The sequence below is a fragment of the Somniosus microcephalus genome, chromosome 33, assembly GCF_052327205.1.
Source record: "Somniosus microcephalus isolate GS21.2 chromosome 33, FLI_Smic_1.0, whole genome shotgun sequence".
NCBI classification, from domain to species: domain Eukaryota; kingdom Metazoa; phylum Chordata; class Chondrichthyes; order Squaliformes; family Somniosidae; genus Somniosus; species Somniosus microcephalus.
Window position 1 is genome coordinate 33,567,055 of NC_141019.1, and position 27,593 is coordinate 33,594,647.

The 27,593-nt window shown below is 45.8% G+C and overlaps 1 protein-coding gene and 1 non-coding gene across 3 annotated transcripts in view; one reads left to right on the forward strand and one right to left on the reverse strand.

The window, feature by feature from the left end:
* timeless (timeless circadian clock) overlaps positions 1-18,849 on the reverse strand; it is a 53,034-nt gene extending 34,185 nt beyond the window's left edge. Inside the window, exons 1-9 of one of the 2 annotated variants that reach the window (XM_085972993.1) lie at positions 18,733-18,849; positions 17,067-17,608; positions 14,622-14,775; positions 12,954-13,068; positions 11,661-11,723; positions 10,843-10,944; positions 8,213-8,368; positions 7,251-7,384; positions 4,952-5,039 (exon numbers count right to left, since the gene is read on the reverse strand). In XM_085972993.1, the coding sequence (XP_085829119.1) occupies positions 4,952-5,039; positions 7,251-7,384; positions 8,213-8,368; positions 10,843-10,944; positions 11,661-11,723; positions 12,954-13,068; positions 14,622-14,775; positions 17,067-17,151 (897 nt within the window). In that variant the 5' untranslated portion in view covers positions 17,152-17,608; positions 18,733-18,849. The remainder of the gene's footprint in view (positions 1-4,951; positions 5,040-7,250; positions 7,385-8,212; positions 8,369-10,842; positions 10,945-11,660; positions 11,724-12,953; positions 13,069-14,621; positions 14,776-17,066; positions 17,609-18,732) is intronic. The other variant, XM_085972992.1, reaches the window with a different exon arrangement.
* Positions 18,850-19,788: 939 nt separating this feature from the next.
* trnas-cga (transfer RNA serine (anticodon CGA)) lies at positions 19,789-19,870 on the forward strand. The gene has a single exon. It is a non-coding gene; the product is annotated as a tRNA-Ser (tRNA).
* Positions 19,871-27,593: the final 7,723 nt, after the last annotated feature.

Here is a 27,593-nt window from a genome sequence, read left to right on the forward strand (position 1 = left end):
ATTTTTTTTTAAGTCTTCATTTTGAATGTCCTTCAAGGCAAAGAGAGATTCAGTAATAGGATAACATTTGAATGACATAAATAAAAGTGCTCGAGAATTGACTATTCGGTTGAGGGGCAGGGGGAGAAAAGAGAAAGCAAATCGAAGCAAGATATCGGAGATGAAGATGGCTTCGAGACAACCGGTCTGGTCGTGGAAGTTTGGAATCAAGTCAACACTGTGACAGACTCTGTAATCATATTGGAGCCAGACAGGTCTGCAGTACTCCAGGGCACTGTTGATGATGATGGACCAGCCAGCCTGGCTCACTAATGAAACCTGGAGGGGTAGAGCCATCACTGGGGGCATGGATTTTTCACACTCAGCTCCAGATAACCATGCAAGCTAATGCCCTAGAAGGGTGGGCAGGTAAGCTTACCAGTATTCTGCGCAGGTTAGTTGCATGCTTTAGACTCCAGCAGTACCCATGCCCACTGCACATTTGGGGGGGGGGGGGGGGGGGGAAAGAGGGGCTGTGAGCCTTGGCTCTACCGGCCTGCACCCAAGGTCTGTGGCCTTGGGTAAGTGGTCTGTCCCCCTACAAGGGGGGGGGAGAAAGAGTGTGCACTCAAGTTTCTAACACAATTGTTGTCTGATTTCTCAGTAACTTGTTCTGGAGATTCTGAATACAGTTACAGATTTCTGCAATGCCAAAGACCCAGATGAACCAAACATTTTTTGTCAATTGTGGATTTTTTTTATCTGCAACATAGAGAAATGCATCACATGGTGTGGTACCGAGCTGAACGAACCAAGTAGTCCCAGCTTCAATCCCCAGTTTGTGCTGAATTAGCCAATTTTAGCTGGGCTAGTTACGACTTAGCCACGTTGCTCTTGGTCTGTGTGTGTGTAAGCACCGTGGGACGTTTTACTACGTTAAAGGCGCTACATAAATGCAAGCTATTGTCTGTGGAGGGGGAGGGAGAGTACAAGGGCAGACAGGGAATGGGTGACCGCCAGACAGAGTAAAAGAACTAGGAAGGTAGTGCAGGAGTCCCCATGGTCCATCTCCCCCTCCAACAGATTTCCCGTTTTGGACACTGCTGGGGGAGATGGTTTCTCAGGGGAATGCAATAAGAGCCAAGTCCGTGGCACTACGAGTGGCTCAGCTGCACAGGAGGGGAGGAAAAAGAGTGGGAGAGCAATAGTGATAGGGGATTCTATCGTAAGGGGAACAGATAGACATTTCTGTGGCCACAGACGTGACTCCAGGATGGTATGTTGCCTCCCTGGTGCCAGGGTCAAGGATGTCACTGAAAGGCTGCAGGGCATTCTGATGGGGGAGGGTGAACAGTCAGAGGTCGTGGTTCACATTGTTACCAACGACATAGGTAGAAAGAGGGATGAGGTCCTGCAAGAATTTAGGGAGCTAGGTAGCAGATTAAAAAGCAGGACCTCAAAGGTTGTAATCTCTGGATTACTCCCGGTGCCACGTGCTAGTGAGTATAGGAATAGGAGGATAGAGCAGATGAATGCGTGGCTAAAGAGTTGGTGCAGGAGGGAGGGTTTTAGTTTCCTGGATCACTGAGTCTGCTTCTGGGGAAGGTGGGACTTGTACAAGTCGGACGGGTTGCACCTGAACCGGAATGGGACCAACATCCTTGCAGGGAGGTTTGCTAGTACTGTTGGGGGGTTTAAACTGACTTGGCAGGGGGATGGGATACGGAGTGGAGCTATAGTAGGGGGTGATGCACAGCCAAATATAGAGGAAAAAACAAGTCAGCCTGGAAGGCAGAGCAAATATGTAACGGCACAAGGGAGTATGGCAAGGCTGGATGGCATTTATTTTCATGCAAGGAGTCTTGCGAGTAAGGCAGATGAATTGAAGGTGTTAATAAACACATGGGAGTATGATATTGTTGCTATCACAGAGACATGGTTGAGGGAGGGGCAGGACTGGCAGCTCAATATTCCGGGGTATAGAATCTTCAGGCGAGACAGAGGGGGGTGTAAAAGAGGAGGGGGTATCGCAATATTAATCAAGGAGTCAATTACTGCTATAAGGAGGAATGATATTTTAGCAGGTTCCTCTAATGCGGCCATATGGGTAGAACTTAAAAACAAAAAGGGGGCAAGCACTTTGCTGGGAGTGTACTATAAGCCCCCAAACAGTCAGGGGGAGATAGAGGAACAGATATGTAGGCAAATCTCAGAGAAGTGTAGAAATAATAGGGTAATAATAATGGGGGATTTCAACTTCCCCAATATTAACTGGGATAGTCAAAGTGTGAAAGGCTTAGAGGGTGTGGAATTCTTAAAGTGCATCCAGGAGAGCTTTTTGAGCCAGCATGTAGAAAGTCCTACAAGAGAGGGGGCGGTACTGGACCTAATTCTAGGGAATGTAGCCGGGCAAGTAGTAGAAGTGTCAGTAGGAGAGCATTTTGGTGACAGTGACCATAATTCAGTGAGATTTAAGGTAGTCATGGAAAAGGACAAAGATGGACCGGAAATAAAGGTTCTAAATTGGGGGAAGGCCGATTTTAATCTGATACGGCAGAATCTGGCCAAAGTGGACTGGGATCAGCTACTTGTAGGCAAATCCACATCAGAGCAGTGGGAGTCTTTCAGAAAGGAAATAGAGAGAGTACAACACCAACATGTTCCCGTAAAGATCAAGGGTGGGACCAACAAGCCCAGGGAACCATGGATGTCAAGGGATATACAAGAATGGATTAGGAAAAAAAGGGAGGCTTTTGGCAGATACAAAGGACTAAAAACAGTGGAAGCCCTAGAGGAGTATAGAAAGTGCAGGGGGGTACTTAAAAAAGAAATTAGGAGAGCAAAGAGGAGGCATGAAAAAACACTGACGGGCAAAATAAAGGAAAATCCCACAGTGTTTTATAAGTATATTAAGGGCAAGAGGATAACCAGGGAAAGAGTAGGGCCCATTAGGGACCAAAGTGGCAATCTGTGTGTGGAGCCGGAAGATGTAGGCGAGGTTTTAAATGAATATTTTGCATCTGTGTTCACTATGGAGAAGGACGATGTAGGCATAGAAATCAGGCAGGGGGATTGTGATATACTTGAACAAATTAGTATCGAGAGGGAGGAGGTACTAGTGGTTTTAGCGGGCTTAAAAGTGGATAAATCCCCAGGCCCAGACGAGATGTATCCCAGGCTGCTGTGTGAGGCAAGGGAGGAGATTGCAGGGGCTCTGACACAAATTTTCAGAACCTCTCTGGCCACAGGGGAGGTGCCAGAGGACTGGAGGACAGCCAACCATTATTCAAGAAGGGTAGTAGGGATAAACCAGGGAATTACAGGCCAGTGGGCCTAACATCAGTGGTAGGGAAATTATTGGAAAAATTTCTGAGGGACAGAATTAGTCTCCACTTGGAGAGGCAAGGATTAATCAAGGATAGTCAGCATGGCTTTGTCAAGGGTAAATCATGTCTGACCAATCTGATTGAATTTTTCGAGGGGGTGGCAAATGGAATTTAACCCTGAAAAGTGTGAGGTGATGCATTTTGGGATGACTAACAAGGCAAGGGAATACACAACGAATGGTAGGATCCTTGGAAGGACAGAGGATCAGAGGGACCTTGGTGTACATGTACATAGATCCCTGAAGGCAGCGGGACAGGTAGATATGGTGGTTAAAAAGGCATATGGGATACTTGCCTTCATTAGCCGAGGCATACAATATAAGAGCAGGGAGGTTATGATGGAGCTGTACAAAACACTGGTAAGGCCACAGCTGGAATACTGTGTGCAGTTCTGCTCGCCACACTATAGCAGGGATGTGATTGCATTGGAGAGGGTGCAGAGGAGATTCACTAGGATGTTACCTGGGCTGGAGCGCCTCAGCTATGAAGAGAGACTGGACAGGCTGGGGTTGTTTTCCTTGGAGCAGAGAAGGCTGAGGGGGGACCTGATTGAGGTGTACAAAATTATGAGGGGCATAGATAGGGTAGATAGAAAGGAACTTTTCCCCTTAGTAGAGGGGTCAATAACCAGGGGGCATAGTTTCAAGGTAAGGGGCAGGAGGTTTAGAGGGGATTTGAGGAAAAACATTTTCACCCAGAGGGTGGTTGGAATCTGGAACACACTGCCTGAAAGGGTGGTAGAGGCAGGAACCCTCAACATTCAAGAAGCATTTAGATGAGCACTTGAAATGCCATAGCATACAAGGCTACGGACCAAGTGCAAAAAAATGGGATTAGAATAAACAGGGCTCGATGGCCGGCGCAGACACGATGAGCCAGGATTCCTGTTCCTGATCACTATTTTGTGAATCCTGTTGGAAAGTGGGAGTGTGTGCAGATCTGGTGAGGAAAGATCAGGTTCAGCTGTGACACACTCTTTCTAGGCTCACGTAGAGGGTGTCTGGGAGGAGAAAATAAAATTGGAATAACATACGGCAGTTACTAAACCTGCATCATGGGACATCCTATTTTTTTTTTTTTAAAAACAGCACACATTTCTAGGCAGTAACATGATGCAACCTGCTAAAAGTTATTAAAAGTGCCACTAAGTATTAACAATCACAAACATTATAAATACTATTACATTCAGAATGTTCACATCTGTAGTAATTCAATCATTTCTGAATGACAGATTTGAAGTTACAATTTATTGAAACTTCTCTTGAGCAAATAGAATTTAAAACCCAATACCGATAACTGACTTCTGATTGAGACTGCCATCTTTCAAGCAAGAGACCAGGCACTTTAACGTGACTTTTATTTAAGTGTTTGACCCTGGGTATGTTCTTTGTAAATTGATAAGCAAACCAATGAAGGGCCTTACCCTGGAGTATTGCTTTAAAATCTTCTGAAGTATTAATGCGAAGACATTGTTTAAGATGCTGCCTTTTATCCCACCTGAAATGGTTGGCATAGCTGTTAAGTGGGGAGCACACACACGCACGCACACGCACACGCACACTAATATCTGCAACACTTTCACTCACTTTGTGGACACCCATGTGGCAAACAACATCCCTGTCTGCAATCGACTTCAAGCCTTGTATGAGGTACGTCCCTCCAAAACGAGAATGCCTAAAACAAAGAAAGTACACGTTTGGTAGACAAGAAATTACATCTTAAAAAAGCTTTCACCAGAGAGAAAAAAAGTGCACAGGCACACACAGTGCTTGCGTCTTTTTTGGGTTAACGATTTGTTTGCCTAGGGGTGAAATAAAACAGCAATGTTTGTCGGGAAAGGATAGGGAGACACGAGTGATCCGATACAAGTCCATGCCCAAGGTTCCCCAGGGGGAGGGAGGGGCAGGGACAGAAGGAAGGCTGCTCATTTCCAGCTTGCTCTTGTGTACTTTATTATAGCTGCTCATACTGCAGCATTGCCAAAGAATGGCACGGAGAAAATATTTTACAAAACAGCACTTGAACATTTCTACACAGAAGCGTTATATATAATAGATAAAGGGGGAGAAATTGGGTGAGTAGCACCACCTGTTAGAGCCTAAAGAGGCTGGCAGTGGCTGTAGCGCCACTGGCTGCGCCTCCCGCGATATTCAGGAGGGGCGCTAATGGTGGCGTTAGCCTGTTGCGCTGCGCCGCCACCGATGACATCATCGGTGTGCGCAGCGCCCCATTCGCGATATTTGGTAGCGAACGCCGCAGTTGCGCCGTTCGCTACCCGCGCCCGGTTCACGGGGCCTTACTGTGCCGGCAGTGGCGCAAGTTAAGGCGGCCGCTTTTTCGGCGGCCGCCTGCCAGCACCTCCGTCCCCGGCCTCCTAACCACCCCCCCCCCCCGGCCGCGGCATTGCCGGCTGTTTCCCGAGAGCCCGGCACTTCTCCTTGGTGCCGGGCTCGTTTGCTGGCACTCGCGAGCGGGGATCGCGCTGTTGCAGGCACCTCCCCCTTAACAGTGGGAGGAAGGCCTGCAGTACCGCAGCTTGCCGTGCCGCAGTGTGTGGCGCTGCGGCACGTTGCGCTGCGATAATCAGTTTCAGCGCCCTAAAAGGGACGCGGAGCGCCTCGAGCCTCGCCCCGTGTCCCTCGAGGGGCACTGAAACTGAATTTCTGGCGATCGGTATCACTCCGATCGCTGCGCTAAATCCTGCGCTCAGGCGACTTTTGCGCCACTTTGGCGCCCCAACCCAATTTCTAGGCCAAAGGCTGGCTGTTCGCTCCACCACCCTGCAAACCCAACAACCCTGGTTAGGAAAAGTGAGGTACAATCCACTTTGGATATCACAGTCAATGGTGCGCCTCAATTAATGCATCAGAAGACGTGGCTGAGTGTGTTTTTTTTGCAGCCCACAAGACAACATTTCTGAAGTGGAAGGCAGTGTGGACGACAGCAGTTTTGAATGCAAGTTTCAGTCAAGACTGAAATTCCAACTCAGGTCTATTAATCACAAAGGCACAGCACCTCAACGAGTGGACCTCTCTCAAAAGTTTACTCTGCAATAGTGCAATGGGACAGGAATACATTTAATAAAAGTATTTAATCTTTCAGTGCAGGCACCTTTTAACGTGCATCCTTTTAACATTCAGTCAGCCAAAACACTTGGTTAAAGATCCTTCCCACAGGAGACTTTAAGAAAAAGGTATTTCCTAAAATGTATTTCACATTTCTACTCAATTCCCCTGTTAAAAAAAACAGGGATAAGGCACTTCAGTTATGTGGAGAGACTGGAGAAGCTGGGATTGTTCTCCTTAGAGCAGAGAAGGTTAAGGGGGAGATTTAATAGAGGTGTTCAAAATCATGAGGGGTTTTGATGGAGTAATTAAGAAGGAACTGGCAGGAGGGTTGGTAACCAGAGGACACAGATTTAAGATTATCGGCAAAAGAACCAGAGGGGGAGATGAGGAGAATGTTTTTTACGCAGCGAGTTGTTGTGATCTGGAGTGCGCTGCCTGAAAGGGCGGTGGGAGCAGATTCAATAGTAACTTTCAAAAGGGAATTGGATAAATACTTGAAGGGGAAAAATTACCGGGCTATGGGGAAAGTGCAGGGGAGTGGAACTAATTGGAGAGCTCTTTCAAAGAACCGGTACAGGCACGATGGGCCGAATGGCCTCCTTCTGTGCTGTAAGATTCTATGATGCACCTGGGACCCTCAATCGGGAGACCGTGGCCCCAGCACTTGAAGAGGATGCAGGTAAGGCACAGGGCTACAACACTGTGGCACCAATTCTCCAACCCATGCTCCCTTCAATCAAGCATGGCACCCTGCTCGGAGCGAGGGGCCCTCTGCAACACAAAACCGCAGTAATATTTCACCCGTCTCGATTCTCACCTGGTCCCCCTTTCAAAAGTTCTTCTCTTCTTCGCAGCCAGCTCTCTCTGCTTTAAGATTTCGAGCTCTCTGGACTCGCTCTCTTTCTCCTTCACAGTTTTTGCTTGCCCTGTAGTGGCAAGTTGGTCAGGGTTCTGCAGGACAAATTCCCAAATAATCGCTCTGTTTGCCAAAATTGAGCAGTGACAGAAAGTTTTATTTTTTTTCTTTGTAGGGAAACTTACAACCTGCTTCCAGGCCTTCACTAATGCCACTCGCAAACTGGCTATTGAGAGATGCTCAAGAGCAGCTCAGGGCAATTCTCTCCTTATAGAGGTACACAGAGAAAGAAAGACTTGCATTTCTATAGCGCCTTTCATGACCTCAGGACATCCCAAAGCGCTTTACAGCCAATGAAGTACTTTTGAACTGGAGTCACTGTTGTAATGTAGGAAACACGGTAGCTAATTTGCGCACAGCAAGCTCCCACAAACAGCAATGTGATAATGACCAGATCATCTGTTTTAATGATGCTGGTTGAGGGATAAATACTGGACAGGACACCGGGGAGAACTCCCCTGCACTTCTTCGAATAGTGCCATGGGGTCTTTTGCATCCGCCCGAGGGCAGACGGGGCCTCGGTTTAATGTCTCATCCGAAAGACGGCACCTCTGACAGTGCAGCGCTCCCTCAGTACTGCACTGGGAATACCAGCCCAAATTATAGGGCTCAAACCCAGAACGTTCCGACTCAGAGGCGACAGTGCTACACACTGAGCCACGGCTCCCACAGAGCCTCCGTTCCCGACAGCAACACCGCTCAGATCGGGGAATGTGAATGGAGGATTGTGGGCACCAAAGGGTCTTCCACCATTGCATTGCACACTGGTACGAAAGACTTCATTTTACTGAAGCCAAAACTGCACCATTACTAAGCTGATTCCGGCCCCCACCCAGCCCCACCATAGGTGGTCCAGCACTAACCTGATCTCTGAACAAGAGGGAGATTATCTCCAGTATGTGCATGGCCCACTGTTGCTCCTCCTGCGAAGTAGCCAGAAACTTAATCAGATCATCCATCCCACTCATATGCATAGCCCATAACACCTTGTCGTGCACGCTGGCATCATCATCAACATTCTGCATGGAAAATAAAAATGGGTGCAAACAATAGAAAAAGCTTACAAAGATGCACTCAAAATTGAACACGAAAAATTTAAATCAAGGTGTCGTGATGTTTAAGAATGTTTGTTTGCCAAGTTGCATGAATGTTTTTTTTTTTTAAGTCAGTTCAGTCATTTTTTATCTATCTCCAAGCAACACAGGAGTGCTGGCTGTGACCTGGGAGCCAGTCACCTGCCTATACTCTCCGCCTCATTGCACAGAACAATCAGGACATACAGTCCAGGAAGGTTTGATCCTAGGACTGGGTTATTTGTGGGGTGGGGGGGGGGGGGGGGGCGGTGGAAAAAGGGGAGAAAAAGATTGCTGGAATGAGAGGGCTGTCCTATGAGGAGAGATTGTGTAGAATGGACCGATACTCTCTGGAGTTTAGAAGAATGAGAGGTGATCTCACTGAAACATATAAGATTCTGAGGGGGATTGACAGGGTAGATGCGGAGAAGCTGTTTACCCCCTGGCTGGAGAGTCTAGAACCAGGGGTCACAGTCTCAGGATAAGGGGTCGGCCATTTAGGACTGAGATGAGGAGGAATTTCTTCACTCAGAGGGCGGTGAATCTTTGGAATTCTCTGCCCCAGAGGGCTGTGGAGGCACAGTCGTTGAGTATATTCAAGGCTGAGATCGAGAGATTTTTGGACTCTCGGGGAATCGAGGGATATGGGGATCAGGCGGGAAAGTGGAGTGGAGGTAGAAAATCAGCCATGATCTTACAGAATGGCAGAGCAGGCTCGAGGGGCCGAATGGCCGACTCCTGCTCCTAATTCTTATGTTCTTAAATAGGAAAAAAGTCAGTCTGGATTTCTGCCCTGATCACTATGCACTGGCCCTGGCTGGAAAGTGCACGGGTATGGGGACAGGATTCGGCGTGGCTGATTTGAGGAGGCGATGAGTGTGCAGACACGTGGTGCCTAGGCGCTCACGTGAAGGATGGATGAGCCTTGGGTGAGGTAACAAAGGGCGATCAGTGTCCAGCACGTGGAACTAAACTCCAATGACTGCAGGAGAAGAGGAGGGGGGAAAATGTATTGAAGGTTTTATTCCTGATGAGTGAACCTTTCAACAGTTTTATCTTTGATAAAGAGTTAATCTGCTCAAAAAGAGTTTGGTATGGAGATGACAGCTTGTGACTAAACAAGAAACAGAACAGATAGATCAGCGAGATTGTTAAAGCTTAGTGGTGTGGATATTGTACTTCCCACTTTAATTAGATATTGGAGACTTAATACAATTCAGGAATCTTCAATAAAACAAATGTGAGACTAGTCTCACATCGCAATCTTGGGAGAAACCCATCATATTATTTCATCTGTTTCCCCAAAAAAGTGTTGAGAAAACAGTACAATATAGTGCACTAATACAAAAAGAAATACTGCAGATGCTGGAAATCCGAAATAACAACAGAAAATGCTGGAAGCTCCAGTTCTGACGAAAGGTCATCGACCTGAAACGTTAACTCGGTTTCTCTCTTCACAGATGCTGCCTGACCTGCTGAGTATTTCCAGCATTTTCTGTTTTTACTACAATATAGTGCACTATAGTTTTCAGCTGAGCCATTGTGGCACTCCCAATGTACACTCAATTCCTGTCAGTCAGATCGTTTGTGCTCATTTTGATCATTTTCCCAGGACCAAACTGGAATAAGCAAGTAGGAATCCATCTGGGACGCTAACATTTCATGCAAAAAGAGCAGTTGCACAATTAAGCAGATTAGGTTTACACGGCACATAATGGAAATGGAAAAAATCTCACCCCCTCGGTCTTAAGTAATGAAATGTTACATAATTAAACAGGAGGTATCATAGAAAAAAAATCAGAGAAAGAGGGATTGATAATGGAACACTCGTTAAGAAAAGTGAGAATGGAGAATTGCAATTCAGGGTGGAACGTGAAGTTTGTTTGAGGCTATATTTCTCTCTATATTATGCACACACATCCATTTAACTTGTGTGCAGGATTGACACCCACTGAGACAGGGTGAACGGCTAATACAATGCACTTAAGAAGAAAGGTTTTGCACTAAATTGCTACACAAGGAAGATATCCATGCACCCATTCGTGTGCTTCAGACCTCCCTTGTTCCTGCATTTACGTTTTTAACTCACTGGTTTATAGGTAGTTAGCATAGATTGAGTGACACCATTGAAATGAGTGTGTTGTCGACGGTCCTCCAACATGCTCGTGACGTCACTTTTACACAATACACCTGTACCCAGCTGCCTTCAAGAGACAGGCACTAGTTAGACAACTCACTCTTTGTGTGTGGCAATTAACAGAATACCCTTTTCCTTTAATTACACCTTATATAAGTTTACACATTAGCATGACCAGTGTTTGCCCCATGAGTGATGAATAAGAGGAGAACTAATGGAATCAAGCAACATTTAAGCACCAAAAGGAAAGCAAAGAATCTGGAGACAATTTATCACAACTGACCTTCTCCTCCTCGGGGTTAGGAGGCACATGTAGAACATTTCGAACCAGCAACAGGATCCTTTCAATCAGCAGATTATCCTCCTCCTGCCTCTGCTCCCAATCCTGTTACAGAAACATCATCTTTAAGTGGGGAGAAAAGGACATCACAGCCTAGTGTAATTCTTGTACCAGCAGTTCTTCAACGCCAGATAAACACGACTAGAAGGTTCCAGGTTTGATCCTTTAAGGGAATTTGAAGTTTGTTATTGTTTAAATCAATTCAGTCACATGTTCAAGTTAAAACTCTTGCTACTAACTGAACTGAAGGGGAGACAACTGGACACTGCCTTTATTTAGAAAAAAAGCTAATAATAAGAAAAATCGAACAGTTTTTAAAACAAAACAAGTTGCCCCCTCCTCTCCAAAAGGTGCGGACTCTTGCTGGGGGAATAGTTCTGCAAGATGTTGCCAGCCCTTTGGTACTTCGCCCGAGTGGTCATTCTTCATGTGCAAGCCCAGGCAACATTGGGGAAGGCAACACAGCCAATGCCAATCCTGTCCTCAGCCGACATTCAGGCGTACAGTTTCCAGCAATGGTCAACAAACAGTAATCAGGAGCAGGAACTCGTGGGCCATTTTCCTCCTCCCTAACCCAGGGATGTTGAAGCCGACTTCAGGTGGCAGAGTGCTGGGCTGGCTGAGATCACCAAACTCCGCACCAACCAGAAATCAAGCCTGGGTCCTTCATGTATGGTTGAGGAATAAAACAGATGGTGCTTTTACCCACTGAGCTATCACAGGCCGGTTTTTCTTTTAAATAAAGCTGTATTTTCACTTACCAGCTGCAAGAGATCATAGAGTTTTTCACTGAGAACTCCAAACACCTTTTCATCTGCAAAAGCCTACAACATAAAGACAGTGGTTTAACTACACTGGACATTAGTAGTGCTTAAAAAAAAAAGTGCAGTTAATTAGGAAAAAAAAGAGTGATGCACAAAATAAGTATGCTTCAGGGTGACTGGCCCTTCCTTCCTCCCAGTGAGGCAGCGCCAGACCTGAAACCATTTAGTCCCCGCTTCCCTCAAAACACAGCAAAGACCAGCAACTCACCAGACTGTGATATCTGGACACAAACCTGTCTCCTATCCCACTGCGGTACATCATACTAGAGCTAGCCCACCATGTCACCTTAAATTGCTTTTTACCCAATCCCAGATTCCCCCCCCCACCCCTCGAGGCACCAACTCCTGCTGCAGGAGGGTTAACGGGTGCTACTATCTCGTGCAAGTGTATATTCTTCACGAGGGTCTACGCAGTGAATGTTGGCAGGCAATTCAACCATGAAGGGCATCACAGCCAATCCAGCTCTTGATTGACTGCCTGCCTCTCATTAGCATCCTAAATGAAATGAGTTTAGACAGTCTCAAAGGTTCACGGCTGCAGTAATCGCATAGCTGTATATTCCATTACAGCAGCCATGCATCTTTGGCTACCTCTGAAAATGAAGCGCCATTATTTACTGTTCCTATGAAGTAAGGAGATCTAAAATATTCTTCTATTGAATGTGGCTGACAATTAAGCAGTTCACTGGAGTCTCACATCCAGACATATTCTGCCATAGAAGATTAGCTTCCTTTCTATCCTTTATTAGATTTATTCCCAGGATGAGAGGGTTGTCCTATGAGAGAATGTGTAGAATGGGCCTGTACTCTCTGGAGTTTAGAAGAATGAGGGGTGATCTCATTGAAACATACAAGATTCTGAGGGGGATTGACAGGGTAGATGCTGAGAGGTTGTTTCCCCCTGGCCGGAGAGTCTAGAACCAGGGGTCACAGTCTCAGGATAAGGGGTCGGCCAGTTAAGACTGAGATGAGGAGGAATTTCATCACTCAGAGGGTGGTAAATTTTTGGAATTCTCTACCCCAGAGGGCTGTGAATGCTGAATCGTTGAGTATATTCAAGACTGAGATCGATAGATTTTTGGACTCTAGGGGAATCAAGGGATATGGAGATCGGACGGGAAAGTGGAGTTGAGGTCGATGATCAGCCATGATCTCATTGAATGGCGGAGCAGGCTCGAGGGGCCGAATGGCCTCCTCCTGCTCCTAATTCTTACGTTCTTATGTACTTGCCTCTTTGTATCCCTGCAGATATGAAACCACTTGCAGAAAGTGATGCCTGAAGGTAGGGTTGTCAGGAACCTTCCCAAAACACAGAAGTGCCGGCTGTGTTAGATTTACCAACAATCTAGAAACAAAACACGGGGAGGAACACACCAGACATCACACTGTGTTACAAATGAAAAACAATTATTATTAAAATTGGTATATTCTGTTATCTATCCATTCAAAACTCCTGTGTCAACAGTGTCTGAGGTTTTTAACGTTAATTGTGTCCACAGCTGACGCCTGCCCCGTCACATTTTCAATAGGATTTTTTTTAATTATTCGTTCAATGGGATGTGGGCATCGCTGGCAAGGCCAGCATTTAGTGCCCATCCCTAATTGCCCCTTGAGAAGGTGGTGGTGAGCTGCCTTCTTGAACCGCTGCAGTCCGTGTGGTGAAGGTGCTCCCGCAGTGCTGTTAGGGAGGGAGTTTCCTGTTAATGTGACAGTTCTGGGTGCTGCAGCTTCAAGCTCCGGCCACCAGAGGGAATACCTGGACACGCACACTCCTCTGGCAGCCACCTTAGTAAAGGTGAGTACACAATGAAATGTTTAGACTTTTTAAACAGAAGTTCGATAAATTTGTAGTACCCCTATTGTTTAAAAAAAACACTAAAAAGTTTCCCCCTCCCCCCAGACCAATCCTGACACCAAACCCCACCAGGTGCTAAATTTAACATAACATAAGTAGGAGGAGCAGGAGTAGGCCATACGGCCCCTCGGGCCTGCTCTGCCATTCAATAGGATCATGGCTGATCCGAACCTAGACTCACGTCCACTTCCCTGCCCTCTCCCCGTAACCCCTAATTCCCTTATCTGCTAGGAAACTGTCTATCTCCGTTTTAAATTTATTTAATGTCGCAGCTTCCACAGCTCTCTGAGGTAGCAAATTCCATAGATTTACTACCCTCTGAGTGAAGAAGTTTCTCCTCATCTCAGTTTTGAAACGGCAGCCTCTTATTCTAAGATTATGCCCCCTAGTTCTAGTCTCACCCATCAGTGGAAACATCCTCCCCGCATCCACCCGATCAAGCCCCCTCACAATCTTATATGTTTCGATAAGATCGCCTCTCATTCTTCTGAATTCCAATGAGTAGAGGCCCAACCTACTCAACCCCCTCATCTCCGGAATCAACCAAGTGAACCTTCTCTGAACTGCCACTTGTGCCCGACATCGGCTCTTTTGCCTCCCACACTGTTCGGATCTTTCACAGCGCCTTCTGTAGTGATGTCCCCGAATCTTAAGCAAAAAGCAGTAATGACTGCACAGCCCAGCAGCATCCCTCCTGCAAACAATTCCAATAATGAAAAGACAAAAATGCGACCTTGAAGGAAACAGCCAAGAACAGAACATCAAATCTTGACGACTTTTAGCTCACGCCCTCAATCGCTGTGCGGCAAACCTGACTAATAGATATAGTTCATGCACACTGCGAATCTTTGCCTGTTTCTGGTTACGAATCACCCATTTCAGACAAAACTAGTAATTGATGCACACTTCACTGTTGCAGTTTGAGACAGCACCTAAATGCAGAGACTACACTATTGCTACATAAATTCTTTGCCCTTTTCCACACAGGGAGCACTCTGCAAAAATGTTCCATGCAGCAAAAGTCTTTCTAATTTGGCTCACACCTGATAACTGCTTCATAGAGCACCTTCTCCTGAGGGTACTGTGCGATAATGGGCAGCAAGTCATTCTGTAGGATCTGGGCAGCACCCAGCTGCTGCCGAATGTCTCTCGTCTCATCTTCATGTCTTAGGTACCTGATTAGGTCCTTGATGCTCTCTGAAAGACAAGAATGAATTCCAGTCACAACATTTACTTTTAAAAACAAATATGTCACTTCCAATCTTCTCCACTCCTTTCCCTGAAGGCGGCGACTCTCGCTGGGGTACGGTTCCACTTAAGTAGCCATTTTTCATGCGTGAACCTAGAAAGCAAGTGCTGGCAGGCTATGCCATCATGATGGGCATCACAACCAAACCCCATTCGGTTTCTGTCCAACGTCCACATGTGCACTTTCCAGAAAGAATCCTTAGACAGCAAAAGGAGAAATTTGCAGGGCTATGGGGAAAGAGCAGGGGAGTGGGACTAATTGGAGAGCTCTTTCAAAGAGCCGGCACAGGCACGATGGGCTGAATAGCCTCCTTCTATCATTCTATCAGGAGCAGGAGCTCTGGCTGATTTCTTTCCCCATCCCTAGAGGCTCCGAAGCCAACTGTAGCACTGTGGCTGGGGTCGGTTTATTTAGCACAAACCAAGGATCAAGCCTGCGAGCTTCTTGCTCTGTAAGGCACTGAGCAGTGCATTTATTAACTGAGCTACAAAGCTATAGGCTAAGCAGCTTGAGTGGCTAATTCAGCTTGTTCCTCGATCAGTACCTGTCACTGTAGCTAGCAATCACAAAATAAAATAGACAAAGTTATCCTCTACAACAGTGTTTCTCAAACTGGGGTCTAAGGAGGCGTTCCAGGGACCGCGAATAAGTGCAGTCGGCAGCACGTCCGGAAACCAGTGACTCCTATGAGCACCTCCTCACTTTCAACTGTCACTGCACTCGCGCGCCAAAATGATATTGGTATCACAAATGCTTTGCCAAGGCAGCAAGGAAGGTGTGGGTTATACCAGTACTGCTAATCACCATCCACGTTTTCCCTTTTTTCACTTCACCAACTGCTAATGGAAGAGGAAGGCTGGATTGACCTTACCCAAAACCTCGACACTCTCTTGCAAATATTTTTTTGTTTGTGGGACATTGCTAGCTCAGAATGGCTGCTGAATTTGTATATGTAACAATCACTGCACTTCTAAAGTAATTCACAGCGTGTAGCACGTTCAGATGCTCCTCAATGCGATAAAGTGCTGTACATTTTGAAGTATTGGGACGGTTTGAAGTCCTGCCACAACTGGGACAGGATTCAAGTTGCACATTAACATACATTAACAGGGGTGACCTGATAGAGGTCTAAGCTTATGAAAGGGTTTAACAGGGTAGAGAAGATGTTTCCACTTGTGGGGAGCCCAAAACTAGAAGTCATCATCAATATAAGAGAGTCGCTAATAAATCCAATTAGGGAATTCAGGAGAAACTTCTTTACCCAGAGAGTGGTGAGAATGTGGAACTCGCTACCACAGGGAGTGGTGGAGGCGAATAGCATCGATGCATTTAAGGGGAAGCTAGACAAGCACATGAGGGAGAAAGGGATAGAAGGATATGCTGATCAATGTTCCCTTTAAACTGCGTGGCTGCACAGCGCTCTGGAGGTCCCATGCAGCCGGCTCACGGGAAAAACCGTGCATGCGCATTATTTTGAATGGGCCGCGCAGCCCAAAAAAAAGAGAACATTGATGCTGATTGGGTGAGAAGAAGAGTGGGAGGACACTCGTGTGGAGCATGAACACCAGCACGAACCAGCTGGGCCGAATGGTCTGTTTCTGTGCTCTACATTCTATGTAACTGCATTATTTTCTGGTAACTATCACACTTACAGCAGCTATATCACAATCATTAGTCTTTCAGCCTGGACACAATTATGTATCAAAACGAAACGCAAGTAAAAGGAATAACACTTATAATAAACACTGCAACCATCCAAAGTTCAGATGATTATAAACCACTCGAGCTTTGCTACTATGGTTTTTGTTGTCATCTGAACCCTCATGATGATGATTACTGCTTTATATCTCACTCTCCGATACATGTTGTGTGGTGACATGTAAATGTTTTTTTTTAATTAAAACTTTCTGCATGTCAGTTGTCACACTTGAATCCTGGAATCTCGCCCCACCATGTGACTCAAAAGTCGGTGGCCATAATTGAAGGATGGTTTAATTTTAAAAGTTCCGAACAAATGGAACAATGGAATCGCGAGATTGTAGGTTATAAAAATAAATGGTGGCAAGATTGGTAAAACCAGCAACGCATTTGATGGATTGGGATAATGATTGCAAGCAAGGCGCAACAAAATCTCTCAATTGTGTTACAACTTTTGTTGAAGTAATTTGATGTAATTCTCGGGATCAAACCAGCACAACATTTAAACCACGACTGAAAGCTCTGGTCTGACGTGACTTACCTAAACAATCAGGCTCTTTGTGATAGTTGTCTCCTTCCAAGTACCCCAAGGCGCTGCACGTTGCTAATAGTTCACAGTTCATCATGTTCAGGTCCACACCGTGCACTCCTCAGAGCGGCAGAAACATAGGACAGAAGCAACCTGGAACAACAGAAAACCAGGGGGTGGGGAGGAGGGGGTGGAGAAAGGGGTGAAATCCCACCAACCCATGAGGGGGACAGCGCAGAAGAACCAGTCACCTGCCTAAAAGAACACTGTAAAACATAAATACTGTAAAAAGAAAGTGTTATAAAGGGGGGGGGGGGGGGGAAAGAGAAACATACATCTGTGCAAAGAGGACAAAATATAGAGTTGCCCCCGCCTGAGCTCTTTTACTAGAGTCCTGTCAGCAGGTCCAGAGCAGGAGAGGAGAGGGACTGGCATAAGTCACCCACTACCTTCTTGAGAGGAGAAGGACAGATACAAGTCTTGGGGCCTTCTTGGCTGCAGTCAGCTGTGGTGTACCAAACAGAAATTTCCTACCCAACAAAACACTTCCAACCCTAGGAGAGGAGCACAAGAAAAGACCAGGATGAATCTAGTTTCAATCTCTTCCTCGCCCCTTCCACCCAGTAGAACCACTTCTGACCAGTAGTACAGCAACGAATAGGAATATGCTTTGCATGAAATATCTCTGGGCCTAGTTTGCCCTGGCATGGAGGCCAATTGTAACACTCCAACTGTCCGAAATGAGATCAGCACATACTAGGAATTGAACCCTGGACCATCAAGTGCTACACCAGGCAGTGCATTTACCCACTAGGCCTTCAAGTGAACTCTCAACTAACTAATTTAACAGAAAATCCTTCTTCTTTCCATTATCCTCTACCATCCCTCATTTGTGCATCTTGAGAAGTGTTGGTAATGCAGACCACATTAACCTCGGGACACCTGACTAGTTGTACTTTGCCAGCCACTGTAAAATGGGGAAAGTTCACAAGGTTTACAACTAATAAAAAGCAATTATATACTGAAAGAGTGTCAAAGACAGCACATGTGTAGCCCTCACACCAGTGACAGCACTCTCTGACACAAAGCAGAGGAACCAATGGCATCGGTGACCTACATTTTTGTGGGTCCTACAAGTGGCTGTTGAGTCGACACTGTGCAGAGCCAGATTTTAATGCCTTCTATCCATCAACTGCAGGTCTAAAGGGCCTTGGCTTGGAGCAGCAACAGGAAGAAACATCAATCTGGGACAGTGGTGCTTGGATTTAAATGTAGAAGTGTCTTATAACAGAAGTGACATCTCTCCCAAACACATCTTCATTCACCCCCAAGTGTCAGAAAGAAATCTGTCACAGTCACCAGTTGATCTTTGTAGATAGGCTGAGCTTTGCACAGTTTTAAACCATTAATATATTATTGGGACTCACGTTAGATTTTTAACTATACACATTTATTTTAAAAAATATTAAAATCAGGGGCATAGCTTTAACAAAGGAATGTGGGGAGAGAGGGGCAGCTGGAGATGAAGTGCCCAAAAGAACTTTTAATCCAAGTACAACAACGTTTGCAACACTAAAAGTTACAAAGCGCAATACTGAACTTTGCTGGTTGAAGGGGGTCAAATCTAGCACATTAGAAACACTTAAAACGGCGATTGAAAGAAAAGAAATAAACTCACCTCGGGTTTTACAAGCTAGTTTCGGAGAGCCTAATATTAAATATTTTCCACATTTCAATTATTCAGTCAATATTTTTCACAACTGAAGCAGGCGCGCGGCAGCGAGCGGCCAAATCCCGCCAAACCCGGAGCCGCTCACCCGGGGAGGTAGAGGGGGGTGGGAGCCCAAGGAGATCAATAAAAGACAAACTAGGGAACAAATGAGCAAAACAAATACTTTATCATTGGTATATTACATTCTTATACATTATCTGTCTCGTGCTAAATTACAGAACGGGTCATAAAGTAATGCAGACGATATAAATATTGATGCGGACACCCCTCTTGAGGTGGATTAAAACAGTCCAGGCGCGTGCTGGCGAGCAACACAAAACAAATTCAATTTAATCGAACATATAATAAAATATTCCCTATTTTCTTCAGATTCTTGATTGTTTATCACGTATTGTAAAAGTTAATACACAATCTTATCTTTGTTCCAGAGGTGGGTGACCCTTTAACCCTGCAAACTCGCACTCGGCCTGCTCCAGCCTCACAACACGCTTCAAACACTTAAAGGGAAAGTGCAATTCATAAACGGTCCCAAATTAATATCACATTTATAATATAAAAGTAGATAGAACATCCACTTCTTTAGAAATCCATTTTCCCGCTGGGAGAGCGGTAGCTGCTGTTTCGACGTTATCAGTGATTTAAATGCAAGTTTTTTTTAATATTCGTTTAGTATGAAACAGAAAAGACGGGCTATTAACATTCTGGGATGTGGAGCCTTCATCAGAACTCAATACCTGTGTATTTTCTCATTTGAGATTTCCACCATTAGAATTTTGCAGCACATTTTACCTTTTATCTCCAGCAAAAGACTGTAATCATTGAACTTTCTAAACAGATTTGTGTGTGTAAAACTCTTCCCGGCTGTTCTCTAATTGAGCTGCTTTTATCTATTTTATAAATAGATGTTAAATTTGTTAAACAGGTTTCGGCCTGCTCCAGTTAATGTTTACCCGAGCGCTTTTCCAATCTATATTAAGACATCTATGTACTGCTTTAGTATGAGTCACGGTGGCCGAGTGGTTAAGGCGTTGGACTCGAAATCCAGTGGGGTCTCCCCGCACAGGTTCGAATCCTGTTCGTGACGATTCATATTTTTAAAAAATATTTCTCTGAATTTTTGCTCTTGGGAGAGTTTAATTGTCGCTCAGTCCTCACACAGATTTAATACAACGTTGTGTACAGGAATGATGAGGTACAAGATCGTGTTTTAATGTTCACATTGTAAAATCCCCTGAATGATTGTGTGTGGTATAACCTACTAAAAAAACGGAAGCAAGCTTCTGAAAAGTTCATTAGTAATGAGTACCCATAAAATGAAAAATCATAAAGTCTGTTCACAATAGTCTAAAATTGTCATCTTTTGTTTACTCCATGATCAAAAACCTTTAGGTAAAAATGCTCCAGTAGTTCTTGAAGGAAGGGTTCACATCTGGATGTTCATAGAATCATAGCAGTTTACAACACAGAAGGAGGCCATTCAGCCCATCTTGTCCACGTAGGCTGACAAAGAGCCTAATCCAGCCTAATCCCACTTTCCATCTCTTGGTCCATAGCCCTGTAGGTTACGGCACTTCGAGTGCATATCCAAGTACTTTTTAAATGTCATGACGGTCTCTGCCTCTCTACCACCCTTTCAGGTAGTGAGTTCCAGACCCCCACCACCCTCTGGGTGAAAAAGGTTCTCCTCAACTCCCCTCTAAACCTCCGACCAATTACTTTAAATCTATGGCCCCTGGCTATTGACCCTTCTGCTAAGGGAAATAGGTCCTTTCTATCCACTCTATCTAGGCCCCTCATAACTTTATACACCTCAATTAGATTCGCCCCCTCAGCCTCCTCTGTTCCAAAGAAAACAACCCCAGCCTACCCAATCTTTCCTCATAGCTAAAATTCCCCAGCCCAGGCAACATCCTCGTAAATCTCCTCTGCACCCGCTCTAGTGCAATCACATCCTTCCTGTAATGTGGTGACCAGAACTGCACGCAGTATTCTAGCTGTGGCCTAACTAGTGTTTTATACAGTTCAAGCATAACCTCCCTGCTCTTATATTCTATGCCTCGGCTAATAAAGGCAAATATCCCATATGCCTTCTTAACCACCTTATCTACCTGTCCTGCTACCTTCAGGGAGTGCATGTCCACAGATCCAAGGTCCCTTTGTTCCTCTACACTACTCAGTGTCCTACCATTTATAGTTTATAGTTTATTCCCTTGCCTCGTTAGCCCTCCCCAAATGCATTACCTCACACTTCTCCAGATTGAATTCCATTTGCCACTGTTCTGCCCACCTGATCAGTCCATTGATATCTTCCTGCAGTCTACAGCTTTCTTCTTCATTATCAACCACACGGCCAATTTTTCTATCATCTGCAAACTTCTTAATCATACTTCCTACATTCAAGTCCAAATCATTGATATATACCACAAAAAGCAAAGGACCCAGTACTGAGCCCTGCGGAACCCCACTGGAAACAGCCTTCCAGTCACAAAAAGACCCTTCGACCATTACCCTTTGTTTCCAGCCTCTGAGCCAATTTTGGATCCAACTTGCCACTTTGCCTTGGATCCCATGGGCTTTTGCGACCAGTCTGCCATGTCAAATCAAATCAAATCAACTTTTATCGTCATTGTTAGTGCACAAGTGCAGTACAACGAAATATAGGCTTGCGGCTCCCGAGAGTGTACATTTGGATTAAGACATTTAAACATTCAACATACATTTGGCTTGTAGTATATTAACATAAATATGACCATAATAAAGTGCATTGGCAGATGTGCAGGCTTTAAAGTTTATTTGTGGAGTTCAGTAGGATGACAGCCCTGGGAAAGAAGCTGTTCCTAAATCTGGTCGTACGGGTGCGAATGCATCTGTAGCGTCTCCCAGATGGTAGGAGGGCGAACAGACTGTGGCTGGGGTGGGTAGGGTCTTTGATGATCGACCGTGACCTCCGTAGACAGCGTTTCTGGTATATGTGCTCTATGGTCGGTAGCCGGGTGCCGGTAATGCGTTGGGCAGTTTTGACTACCCGCTGCAGGGCTTTCCGGTCATAGTAGCTACAGCTGCCATACCATACTGTGATACAGTTTGTCAGGATGCTCTCTATAGTGCAGCAGTAAAAGTTAGAGAGGATCAGGGGTGACAGATTACATCCCTTCAGCCTCCTTAAGAAATATAGGCGCTGCTGGGCCTTCTTCACCAGAGAGGAGGTGTTGAGGGACCAGGAGAGGTCTTCCGTGATGTGGACTCCGAGGAACTTAAAGCTGTCCACCCTTTCCACCACAGCCCCATTGATGTGGATGGGGGTGTGACTTCCGCCTTTGGACTTCCTGAAGTCCACAATGATTTCTTTTGTTTTCTTGGTGTTAAGGGCCAGGTTGTTATCGGCGCACCACTTCACGAGATGCTGGACCTGCTCCCTGTAGGCTGACTCATCGTTGTTGGTGATCTGGCCTACTACCGTGGTGTCATCCGCAAACTTGATGGTGGTGTTGGAACCATGAACAGCCACACAGTCGTGGGTGAAGAGGGAGTAGAGGAGGGGGCTCAGCACACATCCTTGTGGGGCCCCCGTGTTCAGGGTCAGGGGGAGGGAGGTGTGGTTACCTAATTTGACAGACTGGGGTCTGTTTGTTAGGAAGTCCAGGGTCCAGTTGCAGAGGGAAGTGTTCAGGCCAAGAGTTTGGAGGCCAGCTTGTTGGGGACGATAGTGTTGAATGCTGAGCTGTAGTCTATAAACAGCATTTTGATGTAGGTCTCCTTACCATCTAGGTGATTCAGTGCCGAGTGTAGAGCAGTTGTGATTGCATCCTCCGTTGATCTGTTTGCACGATAGGCAAACTGGTGTTGGTCAAGGGAGGCAGGAACACTGGCTTTGATGTGGGCTAAGACCAGTCTCTCGAAACACTTCATTATGATGGGTGTGAGTGCGACAGGTCGATAGTCATTCAGGCACGTCACAGCCGTTTGTTTTGGCACAGGAATAATGGTAGCGGTCTTGAAGCATGTAGGGACTACTGCCTGGGCCAATGACAGATTGAAGATGGCGGTGAAGACATCAGCCAGCTGATCAGCACATTCCTTGAGTACCCGTCCAGGGATGCTATCCGGTCCAGCAGCCTTTCGTGTGTTCACTCCGCGTAGAACACCCCTTACGTCGGAGGACGACAGAGTGAGCACCTGGTCTTCCGGGGGTGGCAAGGCTTTGGTAGCCGGCTCCATGTTGTCCCTGTCGAAGCGAGCGTAGAAGTTGTTAAGCTCCTCCGGAAGGGAGGCATCGCTGACTGGGGGACTGGTGTTTTTGCCCTTGTAGTCAGTGATGGACTGGATGCCTTGCCACATGCGCCGGGGGTCCGAGTTGTTGCGGAAGTGATCCTCTATCCGCAGTGTCTGTTTCCTTTTGGCAGTCCTGATACCCTTTTTTTAAGGTTGGTCCTAGCTGCACTGTAAGCCGCCGTGTCGCCAGATTTAAATGCTGCGTCGCGTGCTTTCAACAGTGAGCGGACCTCTCCGTTCATCCAGGGTTTCTGGTTGGGGTATGTCCTGATATTTTTATGGGTCGTGATGACCTCGACGCAGCTGTTGATGTAGAATAACACTGTGGATGCGTATTCCTCGATGTCATTATGGGCAAACATGCCCCAGTCAGTGCGTTCGAAGTAGTCCTGAAGCTCTGATACTGCCCCCTCTGGCCATACTTTCACTGATGTTCTCCCTCTTTTGATGAGCGGTTTGTATGCCGGGGCTAGAAACAGGGAGAGGTGGTCAGACTTCCCAAGGTGTGGGCAGGGAATGGCCTTATAAGCGTCTACAATGCTCGTGTAGACTTGATCCAGTGTGTTCTCCCCTCTTGTGGGGCAGGAGACATTCTGGTGGAATTTCGGTAGTACAGTTTTTAGGTTTATGTGATTGAAGTCCCCCGCGACGATAAAAGCTCCGTCTGGGTGCGCAGTTTGTTGTTCGCTGATGGCCCTGTAGAGGTCCTTCAGTGCTAGTTTGGCATTAGCGTGTGGTGGGATGTAGACCGCAGTGATGATAACAGCCGTGAATTCCCGAGGCAGGTAGAAGGGTCTGCACCTTACCATGAGGAATTCCAAATCAGCCGAGCAGGATCTATCAATTACATCAGTGTTAGTGCACCAGGCATTGGTAGTGTAAATGCACAAACCGCCTCCCTTGCTCTTACCGGAGTCTGCAGTTCTGTCGGCGCGGAAGACCGTGCGTCCTTCTAGTTGTATGGTGGTGTCAGGGATGCCGTTGTTCAGCCAGGTCTCTGTGAAGATCATGGCGCAGCATTCCTTTGTCCTTTTCTGTGTGGAGAGATCCAGTTTGATCTCATCCATTTTGTTCTCCAGTGACCTGACGTTGGCCAGGAAAATACTTGGGAGGGAGGGTTTGTGTGGGGCCCTCTTCAGCCTGTTTTGGATACCTGCTCTCTTACCCCGCTTCTGCTTGCGTTCCCTGCGCGGTCTGCGCTGACTTCCGGCTGGGGAAGGACGCCACGCTGGTCCCGGGGGTCGGGCGATGTCGGGAGGCAGATCGATGTCGCCGAGTGTAAGCCGCACGCAGTCGGCCCCGCTGTCTAGGAGCGTCTGCCGGCTGTACGGTAGGTCAGCCTTTAATTCCCGAATCAGCAGAGTCCAGAAGAGACTCAGAAGGAGGGTGAAAACGCTCAGTCTCGGGAGAGACAAAGCCGCTGCGTCCGTGCGCGCCTTATCAAAAGCCTTGCTAAAATCCATATAGACTACATCAAACACACTACCCTCATCGACCCTCCTTGTTACCTCCTCAAAAAATTCAATCAAGTTAGTCAGACACAACCTTCCCTTAACAAATCCATGCTGACTGTCCCTGATTAATCCGTGTCTTTCTAAATGAAGATTTATCCTGTCCTTAAGAATTTTTTCCAATAATTTTCCCACCACCGAGGTTAGGCTGACTGGCCTGTAATTACTCGGTCTATCCCTTTCTCCCTTTTTAAACAAAGGTACCACGTTAGCAGTCCTCCAGTCCTCTGGCACCACACCTGTAGCCAGAGAGGATTGGAAAATGATGGTCAGAGCCTCTGCTATTTCCTCTCTTACTTCTCTTAACAGTCTGGGATACATTTCATCCGGGCCTTGGGATTTATCCACTTTCAAAGATGCTAAACCCCTTAATACTTCCTCTTTCACTATGTTTATTTCATCTAATATTTCACACTCGTCCTCCCTGACTGCAATGTCTGCATCGTCCCTCTCTTGTAATAACAGACGCAAAGTATTCATTAAGAACAATACCCATGTCTTCCGCTTCCACACATAGGTTACCTTTATGGTCCCTAAAATGCCCTACTCTTACTTAGTTATCTTCTTGCTCTTAATGTATTTATAAAACATCTTTATCCGAAACTAGGGTCTTAAATCTAAACAATGCAAACTACGTAGATATGAGGGGCGAGTTGGCTAAGGTAGATTGGGAAACAACATTAAAAGGTATGAAAGTGGATGAGCAATTAATTTAAAGAATTAATACATAATTTACAACAAATATACATTCTTTTAAGGCACAAAAACCCCACAGGAAAAGTGGTCCAACCGTGGCTAACAAGAGGTTAAAGATAGTATTAGATCAAAGGAAGAGGCTTATAATGCTGCCAGAAAGAGTAGTAAGCCTGAGGATTTTAGAATTCAGCAAAGGAGGACCAAGAAATTGATAAAGAAAGGGAAAATAGAATGAGAGTAAACTAGCGAGAGACATAAAAACAGACTGTAAAAGCTTTTATACGTATGTAAAAAGGAACAGATTAGCGAAAGTAAATGTGGGTCCCTTACAGGCTGAGACAGGAGAAATTATAATGGGGAATAAAGAAATGACAGAGACATTAAACAAATACTTTGTGTCTGTCTTCACGGAAGAAGATGCAAAAAACTTCCCAGAAATTGTGGACAACCAAGGGTCCAGCGAGAATGAAGAACTGAAAGATATTAGTATTAGTAAAAAAGTAGTACTGGAGAAATTAATGGGACTGAAAGCCGATAAATCCCCTGGACCTGATGGCCTACATTCTAGGGTTTTGAAAGAGGTGGCTATAGAGATAGTGGATGCATAGATTCTAGAACAGTTCCCGCGGATTGGAAGGTAGCAAATGTAACCCCACTATTTAAGAAAGGAGGGAGAGAGAAAACCGGGAACTACAGACCAGTTAGCCTGACATCAGTAGTAGGGAAAATGCTAGAATCTATTATTAAGGACGTGGTAACAGGGCACTTAGAAAATAATAATAGGATTGGGCCGAGTCAACACGGATTTATGAAAGGGAAATCGTGTTTGGCAAATCTGTTGGAGTTTTTTGAGGTTGTAACTAGCAGAATAGATAAGGGGGAACCAGTGGATGTGGTGTATTTGGATTTTCAGAAGGCATTCGATAAAATGCTACACAAGAGGTTATTAAACAAAATTAGGGCTCATGGGATTGGGGGTAATATACTAGCATGGATTGAGGATTGGTTAACAGACAGAAAACAGAGAGTAGGAATAAACGGGTCATTTTCGGGTTGGCAGGCTGTAACTAGTGGGGTACCGCAAGGATCAGTGCTTGGGCCTCAGCTATTCACAATCTACAGCAATGATTTGGATGAGGGGACCAAATGTAATATATCCAAGTTTGCTGATGATACAAAGCTGGGTGGGAATATAAGATGTGAGGAGGATGCAAAGAGGCTTCAGGGGGATATAGACAGGCTAAGTGAGTGGGCAAGAACATGGCAAATGCAATATAATGTGGAGAAATGTGAAGTTATCCACTTTGGTAGGAAAAATAGAAAAGCAGAGTATTTTTTAAATGGTGAGAGATTGGGAAATGCTGGTGTTCAGAGGGACCTGGGTGTCCTTGTACATGAATCACTGAAAGTTAACATGCAGGTACAGCAAGCAATTAGGAAAGCAAATGGTATGTTGGCCTTTATTGCAAGAGGATTTAAGTATAAGAGTAAAGACGTCTTACTGCAATTATATAGGGCCCTGGTGAGACCACACCTGAAGTATTGTGGACAGTTTTGGTCTCCTTACCTAAGGAAGGATATACTTGCCATCGAGGGAGTGCAGCGAAGGTTCACCAGACTGGTTTCTGGGATGGGGGGGATTATCATTTGAGGAGAGATTGAGTAGACTAGACCTATATTCTCTAGAGTTTAGAAGAATGAGAGGTGATCTCATTGAAACATGGGCTTGACAGGGTAGATGCAGGGAGGATGTTTCCCCTGGCTGGGGAATCTAGAACCAAGGGTCACAGTCTCAGGATAAGGGGTCGGCCATTTAGGACTGAGATGAGGAGGAATTTCTTCACTCAGAGGGTGGTGAATCTTTGGAATTCTCTACCCAGAAGGCTGTGGAGGCTCAGTCGTCGAGTATATTCAAGACAGAGATCGATAGATTTTTGAATATTAAGGGAATCAAGGGATATAGGGATAGTGCTGAAAAGTGGAGATGAGGTAGAAGATCAGCCATGATCTTATTGAATGGCGGAGCAGGCTTGAAGGGCCGAATGGCCGACTCCTGCTCCTATTTCTTATCTTTGGGTTTTCCTTGATGTTACTTGCCAATATTTTTTCATGCCCTCTCTTTGCTTTCCTAATTTCCTTTTTAATTTCACCCCTGCACTTTCTATACTCCTCTCGGCTTTCTGCAGTATTGAGTCTTCGGTATCTGTCATAAGCTTCCCTTTTTTTCTTTATCCTACCATGTATGCCCCTTGACATCCAGGGAGCTCTACATTTGCTAATCCCACCCTTTTTCTTTAAGGGAACATACTTGCTCTGAACCCTCACTAT